This window comes from Anguilla anguilla, chromosome 4 (genome assembly GCF_013347855.1).
Source record: "Anguilla anguilla isolate fAngAng1 chromosome 4, fAngAng1.pri, whole genome shotgun sequence".
NCBI lineage: Eukaryota > Metazoa > Chordata > Actinopteri > Anguilliformes > Anguillidae > Anguilla > Anguilla anguilla.
This window is the reverse complement of record NC_049204.1, coordinates 49,803,763-49,825,160: the sequence shown is the minus strand read 5'-3', so window position 1 is coordinate 49,825,160 and position 21,398 is coordinate 49,803,763. Positions and strand designations below refer to the sequence as shown.

The window sequence follows — 21,398 nt, the reverse complement described above, 5'->3', positions numbered from 1 at the left end:
CAATGTCCTATAACATGAAATCTTATATTACTGTTCACAAAGGAGAATGGATTTTAGAAGACACCAGCCACACAGCAAGCCATAAACACTCACAGGATATTTATGGGGAGTTAGATATAACTGCATGCATTCAGTTGTGGAAGATCCAAGGTAATATAAGCCTCATGAATAATTCAAAATTGCTTTGTGTTTTGTTTTATAGTGTGATGAACCCAATTCCTCTATAAAAGATGAGCGATGGACCAGGGGACTGGGTCTGTTAACTAGTCCTTTTCTGTCCCCTTTGATCATGTTGATCTGAGATACTCCATGTTGGCTCTGGTGGTGCCGATCAGGGCTCTAGAGCATCTGCGCGGTGATTATTGGAGTCTCTTAGGCCCTGGCAAGGGGCACCCTGCCACCGCGCATCAGCACAGAAGCCCCTGATTGCGCGGCGGTACGAAAGTGGTTCTGACGTAGGCACATCTGCATCTGCTCTGCGGCCTGAGCCCCCAGGCGCCGCATTCTTCCCCAGACTTTCATCGCCTTTAAAGGCATCGCGCGTCACCTGACAGGAAATGGCTGCGCTTCCCGCCGTAAACCATGTGATGTAACCAAAGATGGTGGAGCAGGACAGGATGGAAATGGTGTAAGTTTTAACAGACTTTAGCCTGTCTGGGAAACTTAGTGGACAAGTCTTGAGACAGAACAGGCTTTACATGTGTACCTACTTATTGAAGCAGCACACAGATTTCAAGCAAAACAGTGATCATGAGAGCTAGCTCGAACACTAACTAGCTAGCTAGCCAGCCAATATATTTGTTGGTTGCATAAGGCATTCAGACATGATAAATTTAGTTATTCAGTAAAGCAAGACATCTCACCATCAAATGTTAAAATGTATTTCATAAATATGTGTACTGCTTATACAGTAAATATGCCAGGTTCATATAAAACACTTTTTCACCAAACTGACTTAGTGGCACTACTGTCATGTTTGCGTTTCATGATTATTCTCTTGACTATAAAATATGACAAATTTAGTCATTCAGAACAGCTTGCTAAAAAACAAAAGGTTTCAGAAAGACCCAGAGGATTCTCAGACAGAACAGAACAGTGTGTAATTTTGTAGTTCTCTTGGACAGGACTTCCACTGAGCTGGCTCCCTCAGCGCTGACTCTTCCTGTCTGATGCAACGCACCAAACGGGTCTGAGCGTGACGCCTGGGACTATGCAGAGCGCGGTCAGAGTGTAGCCAGCTGTTTCGTTCAGTGTCACGGTAACCCACCGCTCCCAAGGCCTGTTCTGATGGCTTATCTCATGTATTGAGTCTCCAGTAGGGTTCCTATGTGCCCCTCTTTACAGCCAAGCTTTAACAGCCTACTGTCATCACTTCCCTGGCCCTGCTGACGGCACAGCTTTATTGGCCCTTTCAGGATCACTGCCATATTGAGCGGAGTGACAATCACTCACGGGGTGGGGGATGGGAGGGTGTGATTATCACCAGTCAATATCTTCCTTTCAGAAAAGGGAAATACAAGCCTACAAGACCCCCTCATAACATTGAAACTTGTAAAGCTATTGTATCTTATCTTTGTAACTGTTTCACATAAACGTTGCTTTCAACGGCTATCCCGCACTCCTTTGATATACCCGATGATGCCATTCACAGTTTGTATATTTTTTTTACTGGAATATGAAAACTCACACAATACCCATAGCCTCAGCCTATCAGGGCACCATTTGGCAGATGTTTGCCCCTGTTGACACAGTGAGGTATAAGTATTTCCAGAGCTCAGCCAGTGAGATCATTAGCCACACAGAAAGAATCTATTACACCTCAGGCTGGAGGGCGGCTTTGAATTTCCAACTACATATCGATTTGGATTCTTCACTCAATTAGTTTCGCGAGCGAGTCATTTCTACCTGGGAGCCATCAGCCATGGAAACGGCCAAATTAAGAACAATGCGCTTGTAATTTATGCATGAGCCACTGTTTTGCAGGCATTTCCATCCCCCTGAATTAACACTAGTCACTAAAAGCCCACGTACTGACACAGTAGTGGCAGGTGTGTGTGTGTGTTTGCATGTGTGTGTGTGAGTGCGTGTGCATGCATGCGTGTGAGTGTGCGTGCGTGTGTGTGTGTGTGTGAGTGCGTTTGCATGTGTTTGTGTGTGTGTGTGAGAGAGAGAGAGAGAGAAAGAGAGATACTCACAGCCAGTAGTATCTGAAGGGAGGAGTGCATCACCTCCAGGTACTGAAACTCCACCATGCAGCCCGTGACAGAGATGTAGGAGTGGTCTTCCAGGCCTCGGGTGGTGGGGGGCGGGACTTCCCTCCGCACACAGCCCGGCCCGTGCTCCCGCCACCAGGAGCGGTGCATGGAGATGTTGAAAGTCATGTAGTCCGTGTCCTGCAGGGGCAAACGGCATCGTGTGAACAGGGAGCACACTTCTCTTCTCTGTAGGAGGGAACCATATCGATTTGACCTTACAGCACACACAAAACCTTGCTGCATACGGTGTCTGCTTTTTCCGTAAAGAAGGACACGGATTACCTGCCACCCATTTTTTTATCATCCCAGCACAAACTCAGACAATGAATCAATTCATATTAAATAAATGAACAGCCCTCAAAACGCAGGCGCTCTCCTGCAAAGATCCATAAATCAATATCACACCAGGAATGAGAGATTTGGTGCCATTCGTTGGTATCGCACAGTTATTTTTGAAGACCTCAAGGGGAAAGCCGTCGCTGTAGAAGATACAGTAGATTCAACGCGTAGGACTGCACTATTATTAGCAACGTATTACACTAAGACGTTATATTGAACCTGAAAGAGCCACTAATTTCCATTAAATGGCAATTAAACTGGCCCAAATTGAATAGATCCTCTGTGAGCTTCGGGCTACAGTAAGGGGAGAGGGGCGAACGTGCACTGCTGTTAGCGGCCAACAAAGACCAAAGCGACCTCTGCGTCACCGCTTCCTGTCCGCAACGCCACACAGACACCAGAGACCAACACTCCAAACTCAAAAACATGCCATAGATCTGACAACCAGCATGTGCATATTCTCCCACGGAGCATTTCATTATTGACTGCCAAGCAAGAGGATCAGCCCAAAATGATCAGGACAACAAACAAACGAACAAACAAATAAATAAATAAATAAATAAATAAATAAATAAATAAATAAAAAGTAGCATTATTTGCCAAACGGTGACTCTAAATTGAAAGCATTAACAGTTTTTGAGGACACCATCTGTTTTGCTAAAGAGACATGTCTTACTGGCCTGATAACTTTAACTTTAAAGGCTCCCATGAGTGCAGCGAATTTGCTGCAAGCCGGCAGCCACCACAGACACAGGAAGTGAGTCAGATCGAGGCTGTCTTGTTAAAAAGTGACAGAAAAATGCAGCGATGCCCTCTTATAAATGTTAACTCTTCAAATATGCTTCCCACTGGTATCGGCCACTGCTGCACAAAAGAGCCCCCTTCCAGACTTATCAAGCTTCCGATCTAAAAAACTGCCAGCGATCTTTCATGTTGGCAGTAAAGGCCATGCAGTGTTCTACTTCACGACAGTTCTATGCTGATGGCTTGCAAAAAAAAAAAAAAAAAAGCCTGTAACTTCTTCCCTCTGCCTGTGTGATGAAAGACAGCGCACATTTTTAGCTCTGCCCTGACCCCGGGGCCCAGCCTCTGCCTTTGAAGCCAATACGGGGCCTTTGGGTGGAATGTCAGCATGGCCGCCGGTCAGGGGGGCGAGGGGTCCAGAGGTCCCGAGGCTGGGGGAGGCTGAGGGGTGGGTGGGGGGGGGGTTGTGAGGGAGTGATTGATGGGAGCAGACCGCGCTGATGGAGGGGCCATAGCCTGGCATCGTGACTCACAGATAATAGCTTTTGTCCAGCTGCCACTGTCTCCTCGCTCCCATATGCCAGGCTCTGACACCTCTGGCATGGAGACCTCTTTCACAGGAGGCTGTCGCTAATGTCACAGGCTAATGTATACACGTGATTGAGGAGGAAGGCCTCCATATACTGTAAAAACTGTTAAATCAGGGAGGGACATAACAGATTTAATTGGTTGCTTATACTATTCAAGGAGAATGTGAAAGCCATTTATAACTCCCATTACCATTAAGCCCGCTTTACAACAGCATGAATCGCAGTGAAGCCATGCACTTAGCGATGTGTGCATATCAACAGATCTCATTTTAAATCAATCAATCAATCAATCATTCAATCAGACATGGAGCATTTTGAAATGGCCACAAAGCGTGATTTTCAGAAGGAAAAGTAGGTTGACTGTCCTTTTAATAAGAAAAACTAGAAAATGATTTCCCGAGGAAAGGCTGAATGAGAGCACTGTTGGGAAATGGTATCCAATACGATGAACAACAAAACGATTTTACACATTATGCTTGAAATGTCACATTACAACAATTTGTAGTCCTGTTCCACATTTTTACTCCAGGTAGCAATATTTCTAACCTATTTTATCATCAATATTTCTCTGCTGCTATCAGAAATGCTATTGCGTGTGCGTGTGTGTGTGTGTTTGTTAGTTCACATTATTGTATTTTATTTTTCAAGCCAATCAGTGGAATCAGTGGTTTGTATTTACCTGGCCTGGGGTAATTCTATTGAGCTGTTTGTTTTAGATATAAATCTGTAAAATGATGATTCACTCCTCAAACAGATGCACACATACTGTAGAGCTCCACCTGTAACAAAGTACCATTCAACAAAACAGAAAGCCAGCATGCAATTAAATGGTTAGTGAATGCATTAAAAAATGAAAGTGATAAATGTGCACATTTACAGATCCCACCAAGGAGGCAATTAAATGCAAAAGGCAAAGTGACTGTACAATGTCCCATTAACATAATGAGCCATTTCTGGAATACATTAGCATAACAGAGAGCTTTATTGTTAAGATCACAGGAAGAAAGTAATTAAATGTAAATTAGGTGGATATGCAATACTCATTTCCAAAGTTGGTATGTAATTCCTAAATTAAATGTATCTTGTATACATAATACAAAATCGTATATAATCTTGTTTATGTATACAAACTGCAAAAGATTCAAAGCGTAATGCATCCGCACTTAATGTTTAAGAAAGATAAAAATAATTGAAAGAGTGCATGGCGTAAAAAAAAGTAAAAATCTTGTACATTAACATTTTTTGTAGGAGGGTTTGTAAAAGAATGTACAGCCATAACCAACGGGCTGAACGCTGGGCTGAATCTGCTGTTCATGCCTGATGACCGTGGAATAACTGAGGGAGCACCATCCTAATTTACTAACATAGAGAAACACAATTGACAACCAAGCCATCGCTTCACACAGACAAACGTGTAATGAGAAATAAAGGTGCCAAATATGAGTCACATCAAGCAGTTAAAATTTCTGAAAAAAATAAAATACTACTACTACTACTACTACTACTACTAATAATAATAATAATAATCATATTGGTTCATAGATGCAAAGAATCACACAGCTGGGGAGCAATGCAGTCTCACAAAGGGACAACTCAGGTGAGCTCAGCACACACAAAAAAAACCTCAAAGCAAACAATGGCTACTGGATAATACACTCAGATAGGGGAAAATCTCCAATCCATCCAATCAGTGAAAACTCACATCCAGAAATGCTGCAGTCTGTTCATGAAACAATTGGAGCCCTCTCTTGTCTCAAATATGCTCCGGACAGTTGCCAATAGCCAATCAGAAATGCCAGCTGCTCCTTAAAGGTTTTGAGCCAATGGTAACTCCCACTGAGCTTGCTGCCCTTGCTTGAAACAGGAAACATAGCTGCTGCCCACTGGAGCAAGAATTTATTGTTATCACAAAATAACTTTTATTCGTACCAATATGAAAAATAGCTCCTTTACCTCATTTGCTGACTGTCACTGTTGTCAGTGTTCACCTCCAGCTTGATCTCTAGCTTTTTTGTGTTTGGCTACAAATCACAAGAGCCCTTATATTGATCTGGTTTGATGATGACACCAAATTAACATTTAGAATCTCATGTTCTGAAAGGCACCTTCAGCGGTTGATATTTTCCTTGGCTAAGAAATTGCTTGTAAGTTGTTGCCAGCCTTCTGGCTAGTTACACCACTCCCATTAATGAAGGACCAAGTCTATTGTTTATAAGAGCTTATAAGACAGGTTTTCTTTTTTTTTTGCTACAAAAGTAAACCCCACTTATTTCCACTGAGGTGATGTGTCATTAGCCAGCATCAACATTACCTGACTCATAAATGCTGTGCATATTATTTGAATTTTCTTCCATTTTTTTTTGGTGGGTATATGTGTGAAAACATTCTCAGATGGCCTGTGGGTGGTTTCATATCCTATTAAAACTGGTCCAGTGTCAAAAACTGCAGCCCCAAATCAACGATAATAGAAATTATTACACACATATCTAGGCATTATGGACAATACCTGTGCCGAACTGGAGCTTGATGAAATAATTCTGGGGAAATAAGTCATCTCGTCTTGTGAACATAATTGATGGGGCTGAACATGGCCAGGGACCAAGAGCCAGAGCAGACAGTCAGCACGCATATAACAGACCACGTCTGATGAACGTGTCCAGGGTGAGACGGATGGGTGATTAGTGTGAAATGTTCCCGATACGTGTGGGAAAAGCACATTCGCCTGCCATGTTGGGTTTGGCCTGGGATCTTGGGCATTGAGGCATTTCACGTACATTGATGTAATACGACTGAGAAGTGTGCTGGGTTTTAATACTGCCAAGAGATCTGAGAGGGAGAAAAACTGGAAGAAGAGAAGAAACAGGACGGAGGTTGAAAGGCTCAGAGCCCAGAGGTATTCGAAGGAGCCATGTTTAAGGCTTCCCATCCAGTGGCTACGGAGAACAATAATTCCAGTCGTTCAATTACACTGTCCTGGTTATCTTATAATGTGTTTGTGTTAATAAAGCTTTATGATCTGTCAAAGGACTGCATACAACTGAGAATGTGCTGGTAGCTAGGAATGAAAATGAACACCATAAAAAACCAGAGACTACAAATACTACCATTTATCATGAGGAAAACATTGAAAGCAGTAATCTTTTTATTAATGAATTTTAATTTTTGCTAGCAAACACCAATGGCAAATAAAATATTTAAGTAGTCATTTTGTAATTCAATTTAATTTTGTTGGATACATTTTTTTTAATTAATTCCAGGCTTCATTTATAATTGCTATATAATGGAGTAGTATCTTTCCATGAGTACATATAAAATGTGATACTGAAAGAAATGGTGCACTCCTTCAATAAAACCGCCAATGAGCAATTAATTGTGTGAGTCAGACAGAACTATTCATCTACCTGAAACTCTGCAATTAACAGGGAAAAAGATCTGCCTGGTCTTAATCTGTAAGTGCAGCAACTCAACACCTATTGAAGGGAAGGAATGTTTCTATCAATGTCTTTTTCTCTCTCTCCTTTCAAAAGCAACATCTGCAAGGCACAGTCATTCGCAGGTCAAACCACACAGGTAGGCTTGCAAGGCTGATGTCTTAAAGCAATCAGCTTCCATATCCACAGTAACAGCCAGACTCTCAAACTAAATTAAATCAATCATATCAGACCACATGCCATATACCATAAGGCCAAGCTTTGCATTATGTTCCGTTTTGCATCATTACTTTACACGCTATGCCTATTTTTACCCCCACATACTTCATCCACTTAACTAAAAGCCCCACTCTGAATAAATAAGGAGAGTTTTCAGAAATACGGCCATGTGAAAAATATAACAGACCTAACAAAAAGGATCTAGCACATCACTCAAAAATAGGTGAAGATTTCTTTCCCCACCTGAAACCGATCATGGTACTCTTTACAAATCCAGCCATTTGTCATGAATTCAATACTTTAGCAGAAACCAAATTCCTAGGATATAATGGGTTACCTTGACCCCTTTGTAAGCAGCATATGTCATAGAAGCACACTGCATCTCCTTCAGGCCAGGAAATTGATCATAAACTTTTAAATCCGGCTTCAGCGTGACAAGAATTATAGCATGCCTCAGTAAACAGGGTTGCTGTATAAATCTGACACTGGCATGCAAATTTACGAGCATGCACGAGGAATTTTTCTGGTCTTTTCCTTATGATAATTGCTGGTCCCTTATTATAGTTATCAGCATGAGGGAAGTAAATTAATGACCTGTCAGAAACTTCTACTTCTTTTCCAGAGGTGACAGGAACTTTAAATGGGGGTTAATTTGCCTGCCGTAAATCGGGCAAGCCTTATAAGAGTGATAAGGAAAATAATTACAACGCCCCAAAGTAGCATAACGTTTATTCTTCTTCCATAACTGAGAGATGTTCCATTTGATGTCAGCGTGACAATCAGCTTTAGTAAAAAAAAAATTGGGTATGAGAAAGTCAGTGCCACTTAATTGATCATCCAAAACCTGATGCAAGAGCAAATTAAAAACACTACTTAAGTATGTGTATACAGAATGTCCTCTCTGCAAACAAAGCTCTCTTCCACTCCCTAGAAGTTGTAAAATACACCTTTCATTCAATCTGCGTATAATGTATATTAAGTACAAAAACACAAGGTAACAAATAAGACAAAGAGCAATAACAATAAAGAAAAAAAAAGAAAAAAGTGTGTACATCACTAATCTTCTTGCCAAACAAATTCAGTAAGTGGCTGCATAATATCAGTGAAATCTTGTTGTCTGTACTGTACCATATTATAATAAATATTATAAAGTGGTGTGTGACTTGAGCTATAACAAAAGACACATACCAGGAAAAAGAGCCTTCTTAAAAACAGTGTTACAGTGTTGGATTTGGAGACAACATGTATGGAATAGTTATAAACAGAAGCCATGTGCTTCCCATAATCTAGTACATACAATGGAAAGGGTGCCACACTTACATTAACCAAGTTGAGACACAGAAACAGGAGGTTTTGGGGCACTGCATTCTATAGTGATACAACAGTACTGTTCACCCATGAAATTCCCCCAATTTGTGCATAATGCACTTTAATTGTGCAAAATGTGGCTTATTTTCATTTCATCTGCAAGAAATAGAAAGAAGTGGAAAAAAATGAAATGATATACTGGTTTTGTCACTGGCCATAATTTAATGTTTTATATCTTAGATAAAATGTTAAAGTAATGGAAATGATTGACTTTATGCCATGGCATAGATGAATACAAATGCATGACAATGTTCGAGTGATTCTAAACCCAGGGTATCAGACTCCAAAAGTGAAAAGTCTGTCAAAAAATTATGCAAATGCATGCATTCAGCACGATGACTCAATAAATCACCAACTGATGTAGAAAAAAAACACGACATTGATCATTTTAAAAGGAACGTTTCTTTTTAAGAAGAGAGAAGGACGTTTCAAATTTCTACATTCATATAACTCATTAAACACATCTAGCATCTAATCAGTGCAAAGTGGTGCCACACATGCTTACTAACTTTAAGCAAGCATGAATTTGTTAAACCAGCTTTTCATTTTTCTATGACGGAGTTTTCATTCTACCTCCATGAATGACGTAGCTATCTGTTCTGTAAAGTGAACATGGCTGTTTATGCCAGCTGTGTGCACTCTCCTTTCTTGCCCAGCAGAACAGCAGGCAGAACTCCTGGTGAACTTCGCTCCGCGCCACCCACAGACAGAGGCCGCCGGCGGCTGTCACCGGAGGGAGAGAGAGTCTCCGCGTCCGCGCATCTGTCTGTTAATGCAGCGAATCAGAGCGGCGTCCAGACCGCTCGGCGGGATCAGAGGGCCCTGCATCCATCACGCCGCGGACCCCGCCGACGCTCCTCCAGATGGCGAAGCGGGGAGCCAGATCGGCGTAATTGATGAAGTGGAATCGGGCGGCGGGGAGCCTGCCACGACGCTCCACGCCACCGCTTCCACCGGCCTGGCGCAGCTTTGTTTATCCTAGCAGCTCTGGCGCTCCCGCTGATTCCGCTGCGCACGGAGAACCGACGGAGAGCGCGGGCACGCTCGCGCCCACGGTCACGGGCGCCGTCAGCGAGCGTGAGGGCGAGGCTGTTCCGGGGCCGCGGAGAAACAAAGAGACAGCCTCCATCGCTGCGAAGCGTGTCTGTTAAGCCCCTCCGCTCAGAAAAGTGTGGCACTCACTCAAAAAAAAATGAGCTCGTTCACCGGGGTGAAAGAAAATTGTCAAATAGGCGCAACTTTAAAAGTGAAATTCACTGATAATTTATGGACCTCTTTTGTGTGCATGGCAGCGCATTACCAGAGCCAACGCACACCTGATCATTTTCATCAATTAACACCGCACTTGTAGACTTATTTCAAGGACACATTTGTCAAAAGAAAATATGTGATTTCATTATTCATGCCCAAATGCGTAGCAGCATGAATCTTGCTGTGGCTTGATTAAGAATCAAGATTTTTCTTTTAAGTCTCACGCTGAGCACTCCCTCTAGTCTGTGTCCTGCTTCACCCATTTCCATCCCTTTATCAGCAAACCCTACACGTATAGCAGTATGCATTCCCATTACATTTTAAATTGTGTTTCTCACTGAATTTGTAAAAAAAAAAAAAAAAAAGAATATTTCATTAAAATACGTTTTGTAAAACCACTGAATATCTGCAGTAATTTAGATTATCTTTATATTATCTTTAATGTCAAGTCTCTCTTTGATAAAATCATTATCTTAAATGACTTTTACATTTTATCTTAGAATTTAGACTTTCTTTTATAACATAGACCTGGTGACAGCTCTCATTTTGCTGAGCAGTGTCCTCCAAATTGTAGTTTTTTAAATTCTCCTGGGCATAAAGGCTGTGGTGGTGGCCTTGTAGCTGTTTTTAGAAACTGTGTGAACTGTATGACCATCTCAGTGGAGCAACCCTTAGCTCTGAGATTGTTATGGGTAGAGTCGCTGCTAATGACCCTGTTTGCTTCACTGTTAACAATCGCCCCCCTAAATTTAATAACAGTTCTTTGATTTTATATCTTCTATCGTTCTCAGATTTGATAGAATTATTATGGTTGGTGATTTTAATATTCATGTAGATTATCAAGCAAATTCATTTGCCTCTGAATTTCTACAGATGACAGATGCTGTACCCTTGATTTGGTTTTTTACTTTGGGCTTAACGCTCAACTGTAGTTTCCATTTCTAATCATTATCTTATTCTTTTTCATACAGCTCTCCAGGTAATGGCCCCTTCAAATAAACACATAATTACCCCCCACATGCTTAACAAGCAATGTGCAAAAAAATTGTCTCTGCTTTTACTGATTTAAAAAAAATCTACTCAGCCACAGTATCAATGATTAGACTAACTTTAATGATGCATGTGTTGCAACGTTTACAAGCATCTGATGATGCCCGTTATAACCAGAAGATTACAGACTGCAAATCCTTGTCTGTGGATGAATGACAGTATCCAAAACTTAAAAATACAATGTAGAAGAACTGAGCATGAGCAAAGAAAATCTCAGTTTACAGTCCACCTACAAATTATGAGGGAATTACTGCTTTCTTAACAATTATTGGATACTGCATCTCATATGCGGCCTTGCTCAAGTCCTCTGGATCATCCGGGTTACTTGAAGAGGTCCTGGATGTTTTAGCCCCCATCTTACTTGGCATCATTAATGAGTCTATAACCTCTGGTAGTGTTCCTGACTTTTTTAAAGCACGCTGCGGTACAGCCTTCCTTAAAAAAAACAAGCCTTTCTAATTATCAACCAATTTCTTGCCTTTTGCACCTAGGATTCCTGAAAAGCAGCAGCTCCTTACAGATAGTACTTCTGCCAGTTGCACAGTACTATAATAATAATAATAATAATAATAATTATTATTATTATTATTATTATTATTATTATTATTATCTGGACGTTTCTGGGCATGACACTTCTCTGTGCTGTGTGGGGCGGGGTGGGTGTGGCTACAGCCTGCAGGGTGGGATCAGACTTCAGCAGAGCGTTTGTAGTGGGTGAAGAAGCACAAGTACAGTGAAGCAAAATGACAAGCTGACAGGGCTTGTTCAGAAACAAGAATTAACCTTGGAATTGCTTTTCTTTGATGGTAACAGCTATCAAAAAATGTAGATACACGTACAGAAATGAAAAGTGTAAAAAAGTGGACATAAAATATAAAAACAGAGGTGAGTAGGTGGGATTGAGGATGGAGGAGGAAATGTATTTAATTGTAAACACATTACCACAGCAAGGCTAAAAATCCTGCATAGTATGCCTTTAATTAATGCCCCCATTAATCAAGCCAGCAGGAACCCTACCACTTCACCGCTAGAACATTAAATATGTTAAATGTGTTAAAGAGTCAGGGTTTACAGCTGAACAAAGTTGATTTCAAAATTTAAAACTCTTTGGCGTCTTTGGCCACCACCATTACTTCTGTTACCATCAGCTTTTAATTCTTACTGGTGAATTTTTGTGAGTCCCTGTAATTTTGTTGTGTGCAGAAATATCACGTTCTTAACAACAACAAGTTCCCTGACTGAATGCAAAGTTTGTAGAGTGATAATTGTACAGATAGTGAACAAAAAGTTTATACTAATTCCAGAAGACGAAACAAACAGTGTTGTGTATATGTGAGTGGAGAGCCTGCATTTCAGCGTGCACACACTGTAAACAATGTAAGGCTTCTTCACCAACAAAATTGTAATTGTAACTAATTACGAAGTACTTTTTAAATTTGTTCGACTTAGATTCTTTGGATTACAAATTCTCAGCTCCAGTGACAAGCCTTTTATGTTGGCACAGAAACCATAAACAAGTTGTATTTAGACTAAGACATGACGTGCTTTCATCACTGTACAAAAAAAGTGCACATCAATACTGTGCTTTCTTCTATTTGTGGCAGTTGTTCAGACAGGCAACAACTGCCACGGAAAGCATTCACATTTCATACCAGGAGGGTTAAGATAATAAAATACAACAGCTTTGTTTACTCAATCTTAATGTAATAGTATGCCTGGAAGCAATCGAGATGAGGAGAATCACAACAGTTTGTCTGTTGGCTGCTCAGATCACAGCAGAAGGAATGATAGAAAACCGCTGCTTTATTTGCTTTCATTACACATGATTTTCAGTAATTTGGAACGGAAATACTTAGACTGCAGATAAAAAGTAATTTGCGCAATGGACAACAAAGATGTGAAAACAAAACTGTATGGGTATATTTCAGTTGTGAAACCAATGAATGCTACTCCTATAAATATTGTGTCTTAAGTTTATATCTTATTTATATTATCTATTGTAGCTAATTCATTTTAAATAAGGCTAAAAGTCATTAGGAAGTCTCATTCATTAATCAGATTAAAAGACCTTATTTACACAGATCATTGTGATAGTATTTTGCCAATTGTTAATCTTCATTTGGTGTGTGTGTGCATGTGTGCAGTTTGTTCCAGAAAACCATTTATTTTTCTCATCCCTTATGCAGATGATCTCTCACCCTTTTCTCACTTTTCTGTTCTACACACTGGCAGAGAAATAATGCTGTTGCGCTCAAACAGAGAACATGCATCTCCCAGTGCCTACTGAGCCACTTCCTTCTCACTCCAGAATCTCAACCAAAACATTCAGCTCTAGCTCAACATGTTAAGTTGGCGTACCAAGCAGTGATCCATAGCTCTCTCTCTCTCTCTCTCTCTCTCTCTCTCTGTCTCTCTGTTCTATCTCTCTTTCTCTCTCCCCCCAGGAACCTACCTGATTCCCATTAATCCCTCCCTCCCCCTAAAAAGAATGTTATTAAAACTGAGAAGGCATGGGACTGTACAGCAGAACTCAAAATTTACATGGATAAAGAGCTCTGAATAAATTCTGTTCTGCATCTGAAAAAGCTGCTGTGGGTATTCAGTCTGGGCAGCCTGCATTTCCACAGTTAATTAGTTTTTGAGAAAGGGCCTACCTCTAATCCCATTCTCCAATCAGAGCAGGCTGCGGGGTGCTCCACAAGACTGGATGCCGCCTGGCAACCAAAGTTTTATTAGCCAGGTGAGTGGATTTCCGTCTGTTTGACAGTCTTCTTGGAACAACATATCCTACTCCTGTTAAGGAAGCCTTTTAGAATACGTACGTTTTTGCTGGGTCCTTAACTTGTGAAAAAGCTCCTCTTGTTAAGGGGATCTGTCTAGCAAATAAACACTGCAATGCAACACAAAGCTCTGTTAAATGTGCACAGGGTAGAGCCCAAGAGATCAAAGGTCAGTGTTGGTATTTGCATATTGCACTCTCTAAGGCAGTGGCTGGTTTCCCATGCCAAAGTGTCTGCGCTATTCACAAAATCCTGGGCTAGCCTTGCTTCCAGTAAACAAAGTTCCATTTGAGCAGAACTGCATCCCTCCCAAGATTCAGTTGCAAATTGCTTTTTGCTGATTTGCATTCAAATTATGGGGGGAAGGGGGATGATTTTCCATGAAACCTGTCCAAAAACAGAAACAGTAATAAGTAAGCAGCTTTCCTCAGCTCAGGCTGAAGGAACTGGGCAGTAATTCAATTCAGTATCTGTAAACACAAATAATCCATACTGTATTTATCCAAATGCAACTGAACACTGTGGTTGTGGCACTGGCATTACACCTCTTTAATTTCAGCAATAATTGCCTTACACTGCTTTCATTATACACTGCAGATGGTTAATTTCGCTCAAGGAAGAATATCCCTTTGGGTAAAGCTCTCTCGTGTCACTATAACTCTCCACAGCTTTTGATTTAGACACAAGTTTTTAAATTTTTTACAATTATTTTATTTTCCTAAAAGTCTAGCTCTGTGGAAGACAACTGGAGTCTCTTCGGCTGAGGTAGCTTCAGATGCATCAATCAGAAAGTAAACGTAACCCACACAACTTTATGGAAAAGCACCGGGTTGAGTTTATTAGTTAAATCCTATGTACCTTGTAAAATGGACACTAAAGTTGCAAGAAATATGGCAAAGGAGTTAGGCTTAGATGTGTGGAGCCAAGTAAACATTGTGGCAAAAAGGTCATTACTAGTGAGAAATTGCAAAGAAGCTTAGGATTTCCAAGTGCAGTGTTCAGTATATATAGTGTATATAAATATACACTACATATGGCCAAAAGTATGCCGAAATCTGACATAAAAATTCTCAACCAAAATTATGGGCATTAATAAGGAGTTGGTCTACCGTTTGTTTTTTTTTTCCACCCTTTGTTTTGCTATAACAACCTCCACTCTTCTGGGAAGGCTTTATACTAGATGTTGGAGCATTGCTGCAGGGATTTGCTTCCATTCAACCAGAAGAGCATTAGTGAGGTTGGGCAGTGATTGGGTAATTAGGCCTGGCTCGCAGTTGGCTTTCCAATTGATCCCAAAGGTGTTGAATGGGGTTGAGGTCAGAGCTCTGTGCAGGCCAGTCAAGTTCTTCCACACAGATTTCAACTCAACCATTTCTATATGGACCTCGCTCTGCGCCCGAGGGCATTGTCATGCTGAAACAGGAAAGGGCGTTCTCCAAACTGTTGCCACAAAGCAGGAAGCTCAGAATCATCTAAAATGTCATTGCATTAAGATTTGCCTTCACTGCAAATAAGGGGCCTAGCCCAAACCATAAAAAACAGCCCCAAACCAAGGGGTATCCGAATACGTTTGGTCATATAGTGTACTGTATATATATGCATTCTTAATAAAAATTAAGAAAAATAAATAAATAAATGACAGCCATCAACATATGAAGATTAATTGTCCTGCTGTGCTGCCATGGCAATACACAATGAGAACCCTTGATGAATTATAATAGGATATGCCACTGTGGCACTTTTGGAGTGGGGGCATTTAGGTTGAGTGACACTGTGCAATTAAGGGTTACATGCCCACTGCGCTATTATTCTGGAATAGCTGGAAGTACAAAGGTAGCTCAGTGTATTCATGGAACACTTCACCGCAAATGTAAAAGAACAATCTATTCTGCACAATGTGTTCTGAGTTCAGCCGCCGTTTCTTGCCACAAGTGTTTGTGGAGTGCAAGGACAGCTGGACAATTACTGGATAAGGTGAAATCTGTTTCCTAATTTACACATCCGTCCATCCATCATCTATACCCGCTTATCCTGCTCAGGGTCGCGGGGGGTGCTGGAGCCTATCCCAGCATGCATTGGGCCAGAGGCAGGAACACAACCTGGACAGGTTGCCAATCTATCGCAGGGCTTAATATACACAAATGTCTCCATATTAATGTTACTAGGACAATCACGCCTCTTCCATGGCAACAAAAGTGCTTATTGTGTTTTTTCTTTCAATCACAGGAAAATTATCTGCATGTATTTTTTAAAAAAGTCACTCCTTTTCATATTTCACCGCTCTGGCTTAATAACATGTCTGCACAGCGTTTAAACAGTTTCACAGAGTTTTGTGACTCTTCTCCATTCCATGCTAGGACTGACAGTGCCAGCCATTCCTCAGTGTACTCAACTGCACAGCCTCCATGCTCATTGGCTGCAGTCGACAAAACACTGGTAATCAGTTGTGGCATTAATGTAGGAGGCCTTCCTTCCAGCTGTAACGCTAACCAAAGCCTTCACTGGATTGATGGAAATGAACTGAGAGTAATACCCTGCTGTCACAGGTATGATATAGCATGAGCCATTAGGGAGAGTGGCACAACACTGGCACTAAATATTCATAACAGGCTCTCTCTGAAATCTGCAGAGATCACCAACGACCAGGGCTTCCTAAAAAAAAAACCTCCGTGCACAACGTAAAAATAATAAAATGAAAAAACCAAGCATCATTCTGCAACACATCGACATTCACTAGCATCGATATATTAATTCTGTCCTTTTCACAATGATTAGAAATTACACACAGATGGTAATGCAAAGAGGATCATAATCATAAAAATAATACACCAGAGCATAACATTTACACAGAGTAATCAGCATGACAAAACGTGGTGTATTGGTGATCTCCCTGCGAAGGACTGCCGCATAAACAGAAGATATCGAACCCAGCTCAACACCACCTGACCACAGAGACTGCTATTTATTCCCCTGAAGAAAGATCAATTAGGTCCATAAGAAGATGAATGATGTCGTGAAACCATTTATATCGGGGGTCGCCAGTCATATCCAAAATTGGCCAGTGTGGGTGCAGGTTTTTATATTAGCCCAGTGCTATGGGACTGATTTGACTTATCAAGGTCTAGATTAAAGATTGAAGACTATGGCTAGTTAATGAGTTGAATCACGTGTCATAGTGCTGGGCTAAAACAAAAAATCTGCACCCACATTGGCCCTTGGGTGCAGGGGACCCCTGAATTACATTAATGAAGACATGACTGTATTTCAGCAAAGGATGGCAGGAGTTAAGACACTCACAGGTCCCTACAGTGACACTCTTCTACACAGAATTCATGTGGTCAAGCCCCCACCACCCCTCTCCAAAGACAGCTGGATTTCAGCTGAGTGACTCTCAGTTAGACTTTCAGTTATTAAAAAGCCTTTCACTGCTAGCTAATTCAATATGGTGGAACTGTACATTAAAATGGCAAAGGGTCACCTTGTCAAGTATTTTTTATTTCAATGTGAAGTCTCAAATTATGTCAAATTGGTTGTATCCTGTGCTACATCCTGCACCAACCTAGCAAACATTTTCGCAATTCCTTGATAGTAACATTGTTGTTACAGCCTCTGCATGTGAATCCCTGCGCTCAAGCTATGAAGATGCAGCATAAAGACGTCTGTGCCCATTGAGAACGGCCTGTACCAGAAAGCTAACTGTTGAAATGACAGGATGTGGAAGCATTACTGATCATGAGATATAAATCAGCTCCAGCCTTTGGTGACAGCTTTTAGTGCTGTTGTCATCTCACATGGGATAGCCAGGCTGCTGCCCAACCCTGTGATCACTTTTATCAAATATTGACTCCATCAGCAATATATGGAAACAAGACAATGAGAGATCATACACCAATGCAGAATCACAGCGTGTACTTGATTATAATGGAATGCAATTATATTTGCAATATTTATGTATATTTCATAATTGTGAGCGTGTGTGTGTGTATACTGTATATATGTGTGTGTGCGTGTGTGTGTGTGTGGGTGAAATAGATTTTCTGGCTGAAAAATAGTGTTTCATAACTCCCTTACCTCAGGGTAGAAAAGAGCTTCTTTGGGGATTAATTAAACACAAATTCTCCAAACAAATATAGCATCACAGCTTCTGCAGAAGCTTCTAGCACCTTCTGATAAATCACTAATCCCTTCCCTTGAAATGAATCATCAAACCCAGTGCTGTCTGATTCTCTGTGCAAAGAACAGTGACACCCACACTGATGTTCTCAGAAAGCAGGGAATCAAAAGGTGATTGTAGGACATAAATAGAACAAACTGCCTAAATATAATGGATTTCAGTCTGTAAATGTGCATGCCAAGAGCGCAAAATGGGCCCTACAGCCAAGACAGTGCAGGTACCAAGCTATGTCATTAGTAGACAACAGGGAATTCACAGTGGTGGTGTCTTCATTTCAACAACAGAAGGGTGGCTTTAAGTTGGCCAGGATTCCTTAGGTTATTGATACATTCATTCATTTCAGCTAAACATTAGGTGCTTGGGAAAACATATGCCCCTCCTTCAACTGGTGCTAGCTCTCCTCCTGCAGTATTAAATTAGCACTAAAAAGCGTTAAAAGTTACACTTTTTTTAGAGTAAGAAATTTTCCTGGAACAGTTGGCATAGAAAATTTACTATAACACAAAAAGTCAGAGAACACAGAAAACAGTTTAATAAATCAGATCACACTCACACTTTGGTGAAACCTGACAAACTGAGGGGGGAGAGAGAGAGAGAGAGAGAGAGATGCAGACAGACAGAGAGAGAGAGACAGAGAGACAGAGAGAGACCCAGAGAACCTGAGGAGTCCTTCTCCTCTTCCCGAGGGCACCATGATAGATGGCCCACACGGGATTCACATCCATCTCTCTCCACTGCCTCGCAGTGCAGACAATGTTCCCACCTGGAGATGGCTCCTATGGTTCCTACACCTCACCTTTTCACTGGCATGCGGAGCAGACATGGGTACAGACCAGAGAGCCGCTAGCCTGTCAGCAGGTCACACAGCCGCCTTCTCTCCACAGCATGACCGCACCCACCACAAAACTTAATCAAGTCACCTTCTGAGACTCATATATTCAGTATGACCACTTCATTTCAAGTAGTTTCAATGATACATATTTAAGTTAAATATTAACTTTTTTTTATGATACTCAGTCATTGAAATCTGGCACAAAAATGTCAATAAAATATGGATTGAAGAGACCAAAATGGAATGTATTAAAATCTTTTCTAAATATTATATTTCTTATAAATACATAGACTGACAGAACATTTTGAACATTGATGCACATGATGAATTTCAAATCACTCCAACCCCTGAACTTTTAGACACTGCCATAGCTATGAAATGAAATTATAATCAATCAAAATAGCAGCAACTTTACAAAGGCAAGTGAGCAATTCATGATATTGAGGCTATATTTAGGTCTAAATGTACCTGCTAGCTCTTAATCATGTTTGGTCACTGTTAAACAGAGAAGCAATGGTTGTGAATGTGGAAATTGTAGGGGCCTTGGCTTCTTTGTGCACAATAGCTGTTAGTGAAGTCAAATGCCTGACTGTCAACTTTATATGCAGTCATAATTAAAGACATAATGGTTACAATATAGTGGAACGTTTCTACAACTGGCATGCATAATTCATACACATTATTCCCTGCCTATGTCATTGTTTATCATCATGCTATTCAACTGCTTTTACATTTAGATCTGACAAGAGTGTTGCTTTGGATGAAAGAGTAATAAAAAGCTTTGATGGCACCAAACAATATAATTTGTATGACTTTCATAGCATGGTAAAATGTCCTCAGCAACCAGGCATAATGAAGGGGGAGCTGACAGTGTTGTGCAAATCAAAACAATCCCATACTTAGGAGATGTGCAGTGTGGCTGCTCTCATTCAAATGCTAATCCCAGCCATTTAATTTTCTCTTTGGTAAATAGTAGGAATAAAAGGAGAGATAACTCAGACCGGAAGCAATAGGCCTCCGATTTATTAATATGTTAAGCAAGCCGATGTGGCCATACACAATACAATCACTGTTGTTGAAAAGTTACAACTCGATGAGTTAAAAACATTCACAAGTAATAACTTAAATAATAATAAATAAATACCTGCAATTTCTAGCCTAGCCAATCTATGTCCTTGGACCTGCAAAGGCGCTATATAAATAAAATAAGAATCTTTGGCATTGGGAAAGGTGCTATATAAATATTTCAGTGTGCAGAAGGTAGTGCTAACTGGTGAGGTTTATGCTGGCTGGGAGCAGTCAACATGCCCTCCTCTGCTGCCTTTCTGCTTCTGTGCTCACTGCTTTTGGGCCCCAAGAAGGAGGGGCCCCCAATTCTTCCATGGGCAGCCAAAGCCTTTAACCTTGTTTTCACTCATCGGTAATCATACTTTTATTAATTTATGATCGTTTTAGTATTTCAATTTGAGCATATAAGTATTCTCCCATTGAATTTCACTGTTTTTTGTGTTTCATTGGAACTGTTTTATACAATATAATATTTGTATCTTATGTTTTCTGTGAAGCACTGAACTACAAAAAACTTGTTTGAAACAAGCTATGTGCATAAAGTCATGATTATTATTATTATTACTATTATTATTATTATTATTAGTGAAACTGACCTCTTAATTTTGAGGTCAGCTCAACACTGAAAATGTTGCACAAAATATTGTTCCCCAAAAGCATGTTGTTTCTCTCTGTTACATGTGGCCTGTGGTAAGTAGAGGAAGGGCCCCTGTTTTTGTTCATTTGGAGACTTAGAAGGGAGGGCAGCGATCTGTGTTGTGGTCACAGATAACACGCGTAAGTATCTTATCTTATCTCCGGGAATACCAGCATAAAGGAGATCTCCTGCAAACGCCACCTCTGTAAATGAGAAGGGCTTATTGACAGGGGTTCTCTCAGATGCAAATTGTGTCTGCCTTCCACTGATAAAAAACAACCTGAAACTGTTTCAGGGAAGGATGATCATGGAAAAAGTTCTTTTGAGTCCTTTTACACTCCCTTCGGTATCAGTGTTGCAAACTGAGATAAGAAAAGAGGAGTTTTTTCTGTAAAGATGGTGTGCAGCATCAGCATGCTTCAGAGGCTCTACAAAGAAACTATATGTCTGCATCAAACAAGTAGCAGTGATATGCCAGCTCATTAAAAAGTGACACTGTGAAGTGATAGCAATCCTTCAGCCCTGCATTCAACTCACTTACAATGTTCTTACTTATCTATGCCATAATAGTGAAAATTACGGTTTAAAAATAACTCGCTTCATTCCATAGAAAAATAGCCTAGGAGTTAAGACAGGAATAATTATGCTGCTTGTTAGGTT

At 40.7% G+C, this 21,398-nt stretch overlaps 1 protein-coding gene across 5 annotated transcripts in view; it reads right to left on the bottom strand.

Annotated features, from left to right (window-relative positions):
- The window catches only part of LOC118225429 (sodium/potassium-transporting ATPase subunit beta-1-interacting protein 3), an 89,469-nt gene that overhangs the window by 19,266 nt on the left and 48,805 nt on the right, over positions 1-21,398 (bottom strand). For all 5 annotated transcript variants that reach the window (XM_035413810.1, XM_035413809.1, XM_035413812.1 and 2 more), the window contains exon 4: positions 2,196-2,393. In XM_035413810.1, the coding sequence (XP_035269701.1) occupies positions 2,196-2,393 (198 nt within the window). The remainder of the gene's footprint in view (positions 1-2,195; positions 2,394-21,398) is intronic.